At 44.9% G+C, this 16461-nt stretch overlaps 1 protein-coding gene across 1 annotated transcript in view; it reads left to right on the forward strand.

The window, feature by feature from the left end:
* magixb (MAGI family member, X-linked b) overlaps positions 1 to 16461 on the forward strand; it is a gene marked incomplete at its 5' end in the record, with an annotated part of 31256 nt that overhangs the window by 4793 nt on the left and 10002 nt on the right. Inside the window, 9 exons of the mRNA XM_079274210.1 lie at positions 2555 to 2844; positions 4589 to 4705; positions 8580 to 8699; positions 10002 to 10175; positions 12041 to 12236; positions 12676 to 12746; positions 13760 to 13921; positions 14574 to 15099; positions 15894 to 16452. Of these exons, the coding sequence (XP_079130336.1) occupies positions 2555 to 2844; positions 4589 to 4705; positions 8580 to 8699; positions 10002 to 10175; positions 12041 to 12236; positions 12676 to 12746; positions 13760 to 13921; positions 14574 to 15099; positions 15894 to 16452 (2215 nt within the window). The remainder of the gene's footprint in view (positions 1 to 2554; positions 2845 to 4588; positions 4706 to 8579; positions 8700 to 10001; positions 10176 to 12040; positions 12237 to 12675; positions 12747 to 13759; positions 13922 to 14573; positions 15100 to 15893; positions 16453 to 16461) is intronic.

Below are 16461 nucleotides of genomic sequence, written 5' to 3' on the forward strand. Positions count from 1 at the left end.
TTAGGTACTATTACAGTGCAACAAGGGATGTTGAGTTTGTTGAGATGAAGCTTAAAGTACAGTTTGTCTCTCTTTTCGAGGAAAATGTAATTGTTGTGGTTAATTAACTACAAACAATGAATGTTCTCTGGATGCCACAAGCGAGTATTTATGTAATTCAGGGCTAAAAGGCACATTTTGAACTAAAAAACACCAGCAGCTGTTTATACTACACACTGATCCATGATAGCCTTCAGCATTTGCTTTATGCCTTCTGATTCAAACAAATATTGTGAGTAAATAAAAAAACTCCCAAGAATAGCCTCGAAGTCAAGAGGATGTGTGTTTTGCCACTGACAGATTGCTGTGGTTGGAAATTACACTGGAAGGCCGGAGTTGCAGGCTGTAGAAATCCTGAGCAGGTCGCTGCCGAAGAGGAAGTCAGTGAAACAAGATATGTGTTGGTCAGCTCTTTCCTGACCGAAAGGTCAGAAATCTCAATCGAGCATTCTTTTCATAGGGCTAGATATCCTTGAAACCATGTCCTCCATATCTAATATGTTGTTGGCTGTATATAATTCATCTGGAGTAATGCATATGCTGTTTTTAGCCACGCTCGTAACGCGGCCCTTGGGATTACAATAACCACCGGTCCACCACTTTGAGAGTGAAATATCTCAAATTATCTGCAGACATTCATGGTTCCCAGAGGATGAATCCTACTCTTTCATGATCCCCTGGCTTTTCCTCTAGGGCCACCATAAGGTTGACATAAGGGGTAAAGACAACAGCTACAGCTCGGGCAACACACTGTCCATGCGTTATTTCAGTGTTGTCTGTGTGGGTGGATGGCTGGCCGGCTTTGGGGCTGCAGGTCGACAGTGTAGACGCAGAAGGTTTCACAGTGGGGTAGAGAGAGAGGGACTGGGGGCAGGTTTTTTGGCAAGGATGAAGTGATACGCATCATTTCTGGTTGAAACATGGCGGCGTAATCATGTTTTGTTCAAATGTGCTAGAACAACAGTGACAGGACTGAAATGCAAGTTGTGCGTTTTGCGGTTCTCGATGAACCAGCTCAACACCAGGGAGCCCCTTCTTTTAGTCCAGCAGGAGGAGAGAGGCTGGACGAAGAGGATCCCTGTCAGATCTGCCAGTTGAATGACCAGTCAAGTGACATTCGGGAAAATACGATTTTTTTGCATTCTTAACCAGCCAGGAGATGGTTCACTTAGCTGAGCATAAAGAGAGAAGGCAGGAGTGAAACATACAGCCTGGCAAAATCCACCTGCAGGAAGCTCACTGATACACATTAAATATCTTGTTTTTGATCCCATAGCTTTGTTCTCTCTGGTCAACAGATTTGATGTAGACACTGTCTCTAAATTACCTCAGATCTAGTTTGGCATTTCTTCACTTCAGTTGCTTGTTATATATGGACCAACATATAAACCATTACAGTATATCTGCAATGGGTGATATATTGGCCTGGCCAATTCATCGGTGTAGCGTCCTGTGACATAACTCCTTGTTTCCGGTCTTTATGCTAAGCTAAGCTAACGGTCCCCATGGTTCCAGCTTCACATTTAACGGACAGGCATGAGAGTGGCATCAATCTTCTCATCTAACTCCTGGCAAGAAAGCAAATTATCATATGTCCCAAAATGTCAAACGATACATTTGTCGTATAATCTACGCGCCATGTTTGTCTTTTGGATTCTGTTACCCCACCTCTGACGTCCTGTGTGTGTCAAGGTGACACACACAGGACGTCAGAGGAACGTTGTCCGCTGTCTCCGGACATCACAGCTGTCGAACAAATCTTCACCATGTCAGCTACACCCTCAGCCCACACACACAAACACACAGCTGCTCCCCAGGAAACATGTTGCTGCAAACCGCATTCAGTAAACAATGGAAGAATCTGTCCTGAAGAATACCAACGGGGTAATTATTCACTGTCCAGACAAATCTATAACGATCTATATTTGTTGGAAAGCATCATGCATCACATACAGGAAGTACTGCAGTGTCACTGCAGCTACAGGTTCTTAGCTCACCTGTCGAAACATTTGTGCATTCAATCAACGACCCGTACCTTTATTGCACGCACACTAGATTTTCCCATGTGACTGAAGATGTGCTGGAATGAGCACTAACTCCTATGTTGCGTGTTTACCTGGAAACATGACATCAGCCTGCCCTGCAGCCAGTGCAATCAACATCAAGGATGGCTATCTGTTCTTTGTGGGTGGATAGTCTTGCACTGTGCTGTAGCGTGTTTGCATAAAACAAAGGCACAGTTCCCATGTGTTGTGTTGTTCCTGACTTCCAGGCTGCCGTGCTCCCAGAGACAAAACATCCTCACCCATTGTGCTGGGAATTATTCATGACCTTTGCTAAATCTGAACACGACTCCCCAGACCTCAGACATCGACAACTCAAAAAGGTTAAACAGCAAAACAACCTTCTGCCTGAAGTCACAGGATATTTCCCGAGATTTTGTTTTGTAACTGACACTTTTGTGCCGTCTCACACCTTCTGCTCACCCTTGGATCCTGTTTGCTTTCCTCTCCAGCTCCTTTGCCATGTCTAAGACAGCGGTGAAGAAGCTGCACTGGCGTTCCAAGGTGCACGACAGCTTCGTCCCCTTGCTGCACTCGTCGGGGGAGCTGGGTATCGCCATTGGCGGAGGAGCAGACTATGGAGAGTTTCCTTTTGTCACGTCGGCTCCGGGAGGTGGAATCACAGTGGGGGATGTCATCCTAGAGATTGGGGGAACACCGGTATTGGGAATGACATTAGGAGATGTCCGTGGCGTCCTCAACTCCTGCCCTCATCCAATCCGCATCAAAACTGTGTCACCAGGTATGACTCAGCATTAGCTTGTAGCTCATTGTTTTGTTGGACGTGTAAATAATCAGCACACAGTCAAGGAGAGGTGTGAACATAACAGACTGCATGGCCTCTCCTTCTGCTAAGGGCATTTATATATTACACATCGCCCATAACAATGCCTTCAATCTTCTCTCCTTAACACTGCAGACATTCTAACTTGTTGCTGTTTATGTTTCACACCATTGCTCTGATACATTCATCGGACTACACCCAAACAATCTGCTGCACTGGAGTCCAAGCTGTCATCCATAATAACGTTACCCAATGACCCTCAGCTGACTCTCACAACATCTCAATCTGCAGCCTCTAGCGTTCTGATACCGATTTGCACTCGTCAATTCGTCTGGATATGTCGAGGCGATCGGTCAATACGTGGGAAGGAGGTCAACATTGCTGATGACACATGACACGAGTGTGGCGATAAAGTTGTCTGTCACCCCGCAGGAGGCCTTGATGTTTAGAACAGGAGGCCGGGGGAACGGATGTCTTTGTTGGCTGTGAACAGAGCGATATGTCTCCCGAGTGTCACCTGACCGCTGCTCCCGATGGCCTTGCTTGACAGATTGATAGCTGATTTGGCCGCAGGGTGTAAATGGGCACCTTTGCTCCTGGTTCCTCTGCTGCTGGTAGATCCATTATCATTTCTGAAGTCGGCCCGGCCCTCGCTGGGCAGCTCGACTGCGGACTCGACTGTGGACAGTGATGGATGAACTGATGCGCCGTGTTGCTGTACCACACCTCCTCCTACCTCTACTACAACTCCCTCTGCTCCTCTGAAATACAGGACACCAGGCTGCATTCCCCAGAGGCAGGCAGCAGTTTAAAGGTTTTAACGCTAATACTGGCGCTCTGTGGACAAAAGCAAAGACCAGTAATACCGTCTGTCCATCAAATTTAAAGTTTCCATCTGTGGTTTCAGCATTGCCCTAGTAGCTCTTCTTTGTATTCTTTTAACCTTGACACCTCACTGCCTTGCTTTATTAATGGTAGCCCATATGTGAGAGCTGATGATGAGATCTGAATTATGCTCTTCAACATTCTTCAACAGCAGCTGTTTTATAACACAATGAACAAAAGGCCATCATTTCCCCTAAAAGGCAGCTGGCTAGGTTCAGTCCTATGTACGTGCAGTGACGTTTTTTAACAGCACACAATTCAGTCTGCCTCTGGGCAGAGCCGCTGTAACAGACGGTGGGGGTGGGGGGGTGACGGGCGTGTGGATCGCTGGGCGGCAGCCTGGAAGGGAAGCGCCGACAGAGTAGTCGTCTGTCAAGCTAGAGATGCTCTCAGCCAATCCATAACAGCAAGTGACCTGTCATCAGAGGCCGTAAAGCACTTGAGATGATATTGAGAGATCAGATCGAGGAAGCTTAGCCGCGATGAGGGGCTCTGCCTGACGTGGTGACAGCCTCAACTGCTGTGTCTGCAGCAATTAACCCACAGGTTGTTACATATGCATGAGGGAGTCGGGAAAACACATTTCATGCTCAGGATATGTGAGGTGATATCAGATCAGTAGGTGTGAATGTGAAAGCCTAGGTTGTAAAATGCTCGTGTTAAATCAAGCCTGGCAGCAGTAAAGATTTAAATAAACTTCAGTCTCTATTTGACGGCTACAAACAAATCTTAGAGTGAATATACAGCATCAGAGTGCTTGTGCTTACTGAGCTGATTACTTAATTTCTCTCTCTCTCTCTCTCTGCCCTTCCCTCAGGCTCCACATTGTGCAAGGATCTCAGGTTGTATCTGAGCAAATGTTTCACGCCCAGCTCGCTGGACAGCCAACTTCAGCAGGTCATCCGAGAGAACCTCTACCTCCGCGCTGTACCTTGTGAGTCCCATTTTGTGCTCTTCTTTTGGCCTTCAACACACTGTCTCCCTCTTTTGTGTCTAAGTATGTCCTTTTCGTGCTGTTTTTTGACTGATAAAACATCTTTCTTACCTTTTGCTTTCTGTTTGTTATTGTGTCCGTTTGTTGTGGTGGAGAGCAGAAACGACAGCTTGGTGTTATCTAAAAGATTTTCAATGTCACCGCTGAATATTTTTGCCAATTTTGACAATGTGGGTGTGACGCAAGATTTCAGAACGAGACTTCTCAGAGTGAAACATAATAACAAACAGATCAGATCAAGCAAAAAAAGTAAATAAAATAATTCTATCAATTTGTAAGATCCTTTCCAGAATTTTGTCCGACACTAATTTTTTAATTGCAATCTGTAATTTGTCAGTGACAAAAAACAGCACGATTAGTAGCGTAGTATTAGTTTTCCTCAACACTGGATCAACTAAAAAAAAGTCACTCTCAAAAACTTGACAAAATAGGGTCCAGGTTAAAAAAACACTGAAGTTACTCTTTAAGTTACGGTCCTCATTAATGATTTGATAACACATCTTGTTGTTGCCGCCATGTGAATAATTTGGTGTTAATTGGCTCCGAAGCCCACAGAACTGTTTCCTACACTTCCTTGTGTTACTGTATGCAATCAGAACTGAAGATGAAATAATGAGAAAAAACTGACACATTATAGCGGCCTGGTTATAAGAGTAAAGTGAGACAGAACATGTATGTGCAAGCTGTTCACACATTTCCACAGCAACACTCTGTATTGTTGCTGGGTTTATCCTCATTGCCAGTCTCTACCTTACAATCCTTGCGTTGTTCTGTTTTTTGTTTTTTTTTTGTCCTGTTCAGGTAGTACGGAGGAGACGGACCACCTAGTGTGTCCGCAGTCTTAACCTTGTGTGGCAGGGTGGAGTTGTCGCTAATCTCTCCTTTAGTCCAGGAAGTAGGTCATGTGGGACAGTCTGCCACCACGACACACAACGCACTCGCTGACAGAACAAGGCCCAGGTCAAAACTCCCATGATGGTGCAGAGAAAGATAAAAATGTCTCTCTTCATACAACATGCATATTCGTACGATGGTAAAATTGCAGCTTTATTCATACGAGGCGTTCTCATTACTTAGCCCTGCCTCAGAGTTTTCTTTTATTTAGATGCTATTTACTCTTCTGAAACTGTGGCTTAGTATCACTGTGCTATTTCGAGAGTACGTCAGTCCCTGAATCCGTTTGATGAGACAATGTTCTCTGGTGTTGGAGCTGGCACTGATGCAATGAATATCATTACAAAGGCTCAGTCAGGAGGGCAGTGCATAAAAATGGAAATGAATGACAGAATTAAGTAAATGCAGGCTAGAGTATCAATAATCTAGACGGGAGGGGAGGAATTAAATTAAAAGCGAATGTCTATTCGTGCCAAAGTGGAGGAGGGGCCGTCTGCAGTTTAATGGCGCTGTGTGCTCTGACTGAAGCAGACAGGATGTTTACTGTGCGGGGAAATGTGTAGTGCTCATGTGCAGTGCGCTAAAACAAACTATTTTATATAACAAAGCTTTCTATTAAATAAGCATGAAAACGACTCTATTTTTGTTTCCCCATTCGTATTATTTCTGTGTGCAAGACCTTGCACTCCTGAACGTTCCCATCCATATTTGTATAATTGCACAAATCATTTGTACATGTGCCCTTGGATGATTCAGAGCCAATGTCATGGTTTCAAGGCTGTCTGTGTTTCTCTGTCGCCTCCATAAAGGACTTCTCTAATTGTCTTCAGAGTGAGTCAGAGATAAGAAACATCATCATCCAGTTAATGTGCTCGCTCCGGATTTGTCAGGCAAGACCGTCTGTGGCCTTTTCAACTGTAGGATTCCTTGTTTGCTATTTGTGTGCAATGGTCTTGACAGACAGCTCTCTCTGGGTGTTGATACCGAGTTCTGTGTAATTACCTCTTCAATCCCTCCCTCGCCCCTCTCCCTGCGGATCAGTGTGCGGCGCCGACAGGGACAGGCGGGAAAGAAGAAGATGTCAATAATCCATCCTGTCCCCCCCCCCCTCGCTGACATGTCATATATATTTCCTAGGAGGGTGCACAGATAATGAATTCTTGCCTCGCACCATATCAGCTGGAGAGACACCGTGTGTCCTGAGGGGAGGTGAAGAATTCCACAATTTATTAGAATTAGAAGCAGAGACCTCTAATTTTCGGTGACATTTGTGGTGGTGCAAACGCAAAGTGGATTGAATTCATTATACAGCATAAGCAGGTGGAGTTGTTGCGAGCTATAATGATGGCACAATCACATCAGCCCTTCTAATTCCCCTTCAAAGCATCAGACGGTGTCTTAATGAGCCGGGAAGTGAGGGTCAAATTTCTCGAGAGAAAACCGTCTCTTCTCGCTGGGAAGCACAGAGCACAACATAGCAAAACTCATCGCCAGTCGACCTGCATAAAATTAGACCGTGTTTAAGAAGTGCTTGTGTCATTTTTTTCATGCAAAAGTGCCAAACTCCAGCTAAATAGTGATGGGCACTTTTCGCTATTTTCTGACATTGTATAGATCAAATGACAAACAGAAATAAAAGAAAATAATTGACAGATTAATGACATTGACAATATTTATTAGTTGTAACAAAATATACGTAACTGCCAGCAAAGAATTAGAGGCCAGTGCCTCATCTTTTGTGGCTGATCGGGACACATAGTGTAAAGTAACCTCACTTTGTGCCACAGAAAGAAGAGGTCAGGCTGATGGAGATGCCTCATGCTCTCTAACGTTTATGTGTCTACAACTGTGAGTTGGCTGTCGTGCGTGTGAGTGTTCATTGTGGGTGTTATTGTTGGCCGATGTGTGTTTGCGTGCACGCTCCGTGCAGTCCTGCATGCGTCATTGTGGCTGGAAGAGCTGCTCCCAGGACAGCGGTGCATTAATCACGGGTTTTATCGGGTACCCCGGTATGACTCCCTCCTACCGACAACACACGTGGTCCTCCAGGAGAAGGACGGAGATTTGTCCTTAGTTTGGGCTTTGGTGTGATTTCTGTCTTGGGAAAGGAATTCGCTTTTCTCAAGGTCAGAACGGGGCGCCTCGTAGTTTTATTTGCTAATTAAAATCATTCCATCAAATTTGACATCACGGGTCGTATAAAAATGTGATATATTTCACACGACATGCCTGCACATGTATTCAATGGTGAGACGATCGTGGTCAAAACACAGCAAACACTGAGACTCAGTGATGGTGATTTCACTGCTGTGGTTTGGACTGCAGCCTACGGTCAATGTGAAACAATCATGATGACAGAACATTGATCGTCCGAGTGCTCCATCATTGCAATAGTGATAGAAAGTCTTAAAGTCTTTCTCAGTGTCTTATTAATGTTTGATTATGTTCTCATTGATTCCTTCATAATAAAGGGAGCCGGGTAAATGTCTACCATCATCATCATGCTCTTCATACCAAACGGCACATTTTGGTTTGTGGGCGGATGCTCTGTTGACCCGCGACTGACGTTACATCAAAAACCAAATGCTGTAATTAAAGAGGTCACTTGTTAATTGTTATCATCGAATTATGCTGCAACACAATTTAACTCCTTTCAAGATCGTTTATAACTTTAGATAAAACCAGAATAGATGAGGCTGTTGGACTATCTCTGTATAATTTGTCAAACTGTAATGCTTGGACTATTTATAGTTTGCAGAGTTGATGTTTTGTTTGAACACAAAATAAAGATTCATGACCCACGATGAGAGGAAGAGGCTGTGATTAATTGACATGTCATCCATGCTTGAGCCGGCGGTATTTCTATCCTCGTGGCTCAGATGTATGACATAATGTATCCTGTTGTCTGCCTCTCCTATAGGTACAACCAGACAGCCTAGAGATGGGGAAATCCCAGGCGTAGACTACAACTTTGTCACCATTGAGGAGTTCTTCTCCTTGGAGGAGTTGGGAGCGCTTCTGGAGAGTGGAAAGTTCAAAGGTGAGGTTGACTCAACCAGCAACCCTAAGGCTCAACAGACCTAATGAATGTTTCAATGCATAAAAAAGGGTAAAAATGTCAAGTCGTGGTTTCACAAGTGCCAGGCTATTTCCTGGATAGGAACAGTGACTTATTGGAGTCTCTGCTGGTTGTCTGTTAACCTTAGGTTGATGAAGACTCCGGGGGCCAATTGCTTATAAATGGACCTAGACGTTGTCTTAAACATAGCTATAAGTCAGACTTGATATATACTTAAATGTACGCATAAAGCTTCCTTGTGAGGGACAAATGTAAGACCAATGCATTATGGGTGAAATAAGATTTTTCACAGAAGAGAAAAAATGGCGGATGCAACAGCAACAATTACGCTTCACCAAGTATGAGAGAAAATAACAGAAAAAGTGAACAGCATTAATCCAACAGTCGTTATAACCATTTATACCGTCTATGGCCAAGACAAATCTGAAACTAAGTTTACGCAACTGGCCACCGGAAGATAAAACATGTTGAGCATTAGAGGTGATAGTACACTGTGTTCCATTTGGACAGAGCCGGTCGAGCATTTATAAATGAGCTTTACACAGTTCATAAAGAGACAGTCAGTTGCCATCTCTTTATGCTTAGTAATGCCGTCAGGTGTTGCTCAGCTCCCATCTACCCCGCAGACTCCTCCCCCCTGAGGGTCAGAGTGCTACTTCTGATCATAAAGCCTCCGTACATTAGCATCCATCATTTCTAAGAGTTTAATGGGGGGCAATAAATGTCATCCTCACTTGCCTTCCATGCGACATTGAAGGACACATCCCGACAGCAAAGCAATCGGGAGTATAAGCAGCATTGTGCGCGCAGCAGCCTGCAGAAGCCGCAGTAAATGGTGACGGCTGGTGGCCTTCTTGTGGAGTTCAGTAATCTAATGTTTCCCCTCAACCCATTTGGATCTCCATGCACCAAATTGAGGGGGTGGAGTTAATTTCATTTCTTCTTTCGCAGCTGGAGCAGATGGCTAGAACTGAGAGAATAGAATATACACAGTAGATGTTATTAGGGGCCATACATTCAGGAGTGTTCATAATGACATGAACCCAGCCTGCTACTGGTGCCAATATCTGAATATAAAATATTTTATTTCATATCAGATTGGAACTCCGTAACATTGCACATCGACGGTGTGTTGTTACTGACCGCTTTTAACTCCTGTTGTTTACGACGCACGGCATTTTCACACAATTTCACAGTTTGCTGTGTTCATTGATTGCAATGCCATTTCTTAAGACGCCTTCCTCCCGTCCTTCTGTGTCTCAGGTAATTACTACGGCACACCTCGGCCCGTTCACGTCAGTGCAGAGAGCCCCCCCATCACCTATCAGGAACATCGCAACCTGCTCAGAAACTTCCGCACACGCAGCAAATCACTCAGCAACCTAGAGAAGGCGGCAGAGGACGGCGGGAACAGTGAGGACGACTCAGGTCTGTCAGGCAAGTATATCTAAACCTGGTGTATATGACCACATGGGTGGGCAAGATCATGCATATAAAGTGGAGTATTACATGGTCATTGGGACCCTTTTTTCAGACATGTCGATGTTAGAAAACGTATCTATTAAGCCCTGGTACAGTAGCCAGGAGCTAAATACTGCGTTGTCCCTCTATCTAAAGCTCCAGTCTCTGATACCCAAATGAATCAATCATTATCACAATTAGTACGCTCTGAACTCTCAGTGGGGCTGTGGCCTCATCGATTGCTGGATCACCTCCAAAGGAAGGCCAGGCTGCCTTATAAGGTTGAGCAGGCAAGGAGGTAAGCAGATAGGCAAGTGTGCACATAAGGAGGTGGGGAAAGTCATGTGACAAGGATGAGTTTGAATTAAATCTCACTTGACACTGGAACAGGCAAAACATGGTCATTACAGATTTCTTTTTTTTTTTTTTACTTTTTCTGTTTTAGATGTGATGGATGACTCATTGTACCAGACAGAGTTTGTAATGTTAGAAGTCTTAAAAAGTTTATTGATAACCAGTGGTAGAAGACGTATTCAGATACCAATACAACAGAAGTATTATCATCCAAACACTCACAGAATAATGTCCCCTGTGAATGATATGTAATTAGTTTAGTCCAGTGGTCCCTAACCTGGTAGTCCAAGGTCCCTCCATACGGGGGTCAGAGAGGGGGTCATGGTGAGATGATTAATGAGGTTAGAAAGAAGAAAAAGCATTTCTCTTCTTCAAAATGTGTGTTCATTTTGTTGACTTTTCTCTAATCTTTGCCGTTTAGTGAAATATTTCTTAAATTGACCTCTTTGGCCCTCAACAGTTATTAAAAAACAACAACATCTGAGATGTTAAGAGAGGTAATGTCTCAATGATGGTAGCATACTGGTAAAAAAACTCATCAGAAATGTGACAAGGAGCCCCGACTACAATTTTATTTTTACTAGAGATCACAAGCCAAAAACAAGTACAATATTTTATGGAATGGCATTGCGTAAGATAGAAGTACTGATGTACAGTACAAGTACCTCAAAACTGCACTTTCCACCAGTGTTAATCGCATCATCTATGCAGATAAAATCATGAGGGCAGTACTGGAGAGTTGGAGAAGTGATGGCAACAATAATCCAGAACACACAAACTGAACAGAAGGCGAGTATGAGATTAGATGGTGAGGGGTAAGGGAGCAAGGCCGTAAGCGACATAGGGTGGCGATGGAGGCAGGTAGGGAGGCTGAGTGTTAGAAAAGGTGCAGGCAGGGAGCCAGAATGGTCCAGCAGATAAGGGAGAGGCGGGCAGAGTGGGAGGTGAGAAACGCAGGCAGGCAGAGATCCAGATCATTAGAGACGTGTTCTAAACCGGCAGGTAGGGAAGCAGGCAGCCTGGATTGGAGGAGTGAATTTAGGATTCAGGCAGGATGGCGTTTGAAAGAGCCTGACCTCTGCCGAGTCATCTTCTGAAGTGATACTATGTGGGCGGATGGGTTCAGCATCACATGTCGTGTACAGCGGGACTCAGGACACCCCGTGTTATGTCCTACATCTCTCAGATCCATGCTGGAGCTCACACCTGAAGGACAGCTACAAGGATGAGCTCGGCAAAAAAAAAAAGAAGCTCTTTTTTCCCCCAGCTGGTAGTATGGCATGCATGGTCACACACTCCGCCTCCTTAGAGGGAGGACAAAGCTGGCCGGGATGCTGACCTCAGGTCTTTTTGCCTGACATCGAATTGGCGGCATGAAGTCGTAGCAGATAGCAGGAGAAACTTTTTTTTACCTTCTGTATCTGTTAAATAGAACATCACTGTTCAATTTAGATGTGTAACACTCTATCTTGTCACTGTAATTACAGGAGGCTCTGCAGGTGTTAGCAGCAGCATTCCTACTGGCCATCGGTCCCCCGGGCGGCCTCGGGCGGCCAGCAGCGGGGATGGTCGCGTTCCAGAGAACGGGATCATCGGCAGCAGAAGCGGTGCCAGGGTGGGAGGTGTGATGCCTGATCACTGGGAGCAGGCCTTCAGTGACACAGGAGAGTCTCACTACATAGAGTGAGTATCTGCCCGTTCTCCTCACATTTTCAGGAATAGTTCAACATTCCGTGGAATACGCTCATTAAGCTTATTCGCTTTCCTGCAGAGAGTTAGATCAAGAGGTCAAAAGATGGTTGGCATATCTTAGCCTCAAGACAGTTAAAAAAAAGTCAAAAAGACACAGCATATTATTGACAGATCATTAGAGGTTGTGATTGAAAGTGTCTATGCTAAGCTAAGCTAATGAATCTTCTTATCTCAAGCGAATACGCGTGTCCAAAAACACGTACAACTATTCCTTTACACATGCTCTGAAAACAGCAAAAGCTGCGATGCAACATTGTCACGACAGTGGCAGGCATCTCTGTTCTACATGTCATTCTACATTCTACAGCGCTGTTATGTTTCTGAAGAGGGAATCTTTTCTTTTCTTTCTCTTTTTCTTTGTCTCTTCAAGTCGCAACCCCAAGAGGACCAACTGGCGGAGTCCTCGAGGCTCAAGCCGGGAGGCCGTCTACAAATATGAGTGTGAGCCTCTTTATTTGTTTCTTTCTTTTCTGGATGTAATTATTGCAACACATTTAACTGTGGAACAGCCTCAATGACGCATTCATATTTGTCAAGAATGAAACGGAAGTAACAGACAGAGCCAGCTTGTTCGCGTCAAATGAGATGGAATGAGCTTTTTAGCTGAACGGAGACGTGTAAGTGATTGAGGCCTAAAGCTCGGCGCTGCTGGCAAAGAGCCAGACTCGCTGCTGTGCCTGGCAGAGTTGACACGTGGATGGCATGTGACTGGCAACTGAATTTCACAATTTGGTCACATGATTTGCTGTAAAGAGAACAAGGACATAATCTACTTCTTGATGTCTGACTGACACGGCTGATTGCAAATTGTAAGGAAGCCATCTGTTACGGTGCTGTGATTCCAGCTTCCAGTAAAGTGCAGTACACTTCCCTCACCAGCAGACGGTGTTATAATCTGCAACATGGCCAGGCTGTTTGAATTTATGCAACTTAAAATGATGCTCCACTTAACAAACATAGGGCTGAAATAAGGACGAAGAATTGAATCTAAAATAACTTTTCTAATGCAAAGTGAGAGTAAACCGTGAATAAAAGTTCCAGATTGCAGTGCCGAGTTGGGTCAATCTAATGGATTACGTGGATGATTTTAAGGAAGTCGTCTGTAATGGATTCTGCTTTTAATGCAATCTTTCCACCAAACACTTTGGTTCGTGTGCATGTCTACTTATTTGGAGGTATTTTTTGCTAAAAGCCATCTGGCGATTGGTTTGCAACGTTCAACTCGCTCTCTCTCTTTCCCCTCACTCCTAAAACCCGTCGGTTCGAACCATTTAGTCGTACGAACACACAGGACTTAAACTGTTACCACTCATCTCTTTCTCTGGTTTTACTCAGGTGTTGTTGTTTTTTTAATCCTTGATACCTTAAAGACTTTTACGATGTTCCCTTGGAGGTAAGCATCCTCATTATCTCATGCTTTCTCTCTGTCTCTCTATATATCCGGTTACTACCAGGGTTCACGGACCAGCCTGGGGAGCTCAGGGGTTTCCCTGTGCACACACACTTGATCAAGGGCTCCAGGGGGTTTGGTTTCAATATTGTCGGGGGCAGCAGGCCAAGAGAGTTCCTCCAGGTCTACAGTGTGACTGCAAGTGGACCCTCAGCACTCAAAACAGGTATAAATACAATGAACCAGGGACAATTACTGCATGAGAAGGCTATCCGAAATGTAAGACCGGTGTGTGAGATGATAAGAGACACATTCTCAGACATATCTGCAGACTGAGAGCTGTAAGTATAGTTTCTGGAATCTTGCAAAAAGTGTAAATAACATATATTGATCAGCGGTGTGTTTCAACATCTCTCTATTTCTGTGTCTCCAATCGTTGAGATTCTGATCTCCCACAGCAACTGCATATCACAATCGCTCCTTAATCCTCAGGGCTTGCGAACCACCGTCAAGCTATCATACCACATGCATATGCAACGGTACACATCCACTTCACGCGCACACTAACACAAAAAAACCCATGCAGGCCGATATTACCACTCTAGGAAGCCACGGCACAAGCTGTCTCAGCAGGGCTGATCTAGTTCATATCGGTTAATAGGTTTAGAGGGATTAGTTGTTTGGATTAGTCCACACCCACACAAAACACACAGTGTTTCATTTGCAAACTACATTTATCTGCACACTCACGCATATGAAAATAGTCACAAAGGTTGACGCGGTAGTAATTTAGCTGCAGATGATTAAAAATGCAACTTAAAAGTTAAAAATAAAAGTCTCGATACCTCTAATGTGTTTTCTTTTTCTTGCTTTATTAGCGGACATCCTGGTGTACGTCAATGACGTCTGTGTGTTGGGAGTGTCTCACAAAGAGGTGGTAGAGATGCTGAAGTCGGTCCCTGTGGGCCACAGTGTGGACGTAGAGGTTAGAAGAGGGTATCCCATGCTCTATACCCCTGACGGTTGTCCCAAGCAGCCGCCGCCAACGCTACTGGACAGCGGGGACCCAATAGGACCACCCACCACCACCCAGCCTCGGCCTCTTCACCAACTGCCTCGCCTCCCGACACCCACTCCCCCCGCCTATCACTTTAACTATAACGGGGTCCACGGTGACAGGAGCTACATGGAACCAGGGGTGACTCTAGACGCCAATGGAAATGCCCTGTCTTTTGCTACCGGACAGTCGCCCTTATACAGACGCTCCAGTATGAGCAACGCTGCCTCTCCCCTGCCTGTGCGTCCTCCCCGCTCACTGAGAAGTTTGGCCAGGCTGCAGTCTTTTGACCCAACGCTCGCCAGCCAGAGTGACAGTGAAGTTGTTTCTGCCGTTGGTTCACACAGGTAACACCTACACGTTCAGCACAAAGGAGATTCCATTTGTAATGCCTTTTAAAGTGATTCATTAAAACAATTAGCTGCTGATTGCAGTGATTTGAAAGTGATTTTGAACAATATTAAATTTAGGTACAATTTAAAAAAGTATCAGCAATTTCAAATTCAGTTTTTCCAAGTAAGACTGAAGTCGCTTTGGGTAAAAGCGTCTGCTAAATGACTGTAATGTAATGTAATGATTTCCAGGGCAGGAAGGTAATGAGCTCTGAGATTCAAATGAGATTTAACCAATAACAACTGACAGTTTCTGGTCTGGTCGTGTTTTAGTTACCTTTTATTTAAATCATGAGAAAAATCTTGGACAGGGTCTGAAATGAAGTTTTCCTCACACACTTTAGAATTGTAAACACAGGTCAGTTATACTAGACGAGAGAAATATGGAAAAATACAATCTCAACCTCAATTTAGGAATTGCTTTTTAACAATTATTTGGCAGGTGGCATCTGCTGGTGATCCCTGGTGATCTTGTATATACGTGACTGGTGTTGTATTGTACAGGCTGCAGTGCAGTAGATTGGAGGAAAAACAATTCAGCAACTGTTCTGGTAATTGATTAATCATTCCAATTCCAGGATGTTAGATGGTAGATGTGGTAATTATTTGTCATATATGATAGTCAATGAATTTTTTAATTTTTTTACATTTTATAGACTCAACAATTAATCGACACAGTAATTGGCCGATTAATTGATAGTGAAAATAATTATTAGTTGCAGCTCTAATCATTTTGTCTTTTTCATCAGGGCGTCAATGGTCCGTAACCACAACAACAACTCCCTCTCGGCGCCCCCTCATCCTTATCGTTACGGCACCTTCAAGTCGTCTGAGAGTGACCTGTCCTCCTGCACCCTGTCGGGGTCCCGGCTTCCCCTGCCTCAGTCACCGAGGAGGCCCTCCTCCTCCCCCGGGGGCCCCCACAGCGCTCACTCCCGCCTCTTCAGACCGCATACCTCCCACCTCAGACCCCCTCCCACCCCCGACAGCCCCCGCCACTACCACGGCTTCAACAGTTTCCATGCCAACACCAGCCCCACTGCGAGTCCCAGCAGTGTGTCCTCCCCTGGGGCGATGAGTGTGTGCAGTGGAGTTGGCAGTTTCAGCGGAGGGGAGCTGGTGCCAGTGGCCTTGGCCCAGACCGAAGGAGACCAAGGACTCGGCTTCAGTGTGACAGCTGGCAGTGCGGGAGGCAGGATGACGATAGTGGAAAGAGTCTGGGACAGGAAGCAGTGCAACTCCCTGCAGCCAGGGGATGCTATTGTCAAAATCAACGGAGCAGATGTTCAGAGTCTTAGTTTTGCACAGGTAATGGTC

The sequence above is a fragment of the Melanostigma gelatinosum genome (genome assembly GCF_949748355.1).
Source record: "Melanostigma gelatinosum genome assembly, chromosome: 8".
Classification (NCBI taxonomy): Eukaryota; Metazoa; Chordata; class Actinopteri; order Perciformes; family Zoarcidae; genus Melanostigma; species Melanostigma gelatinosum.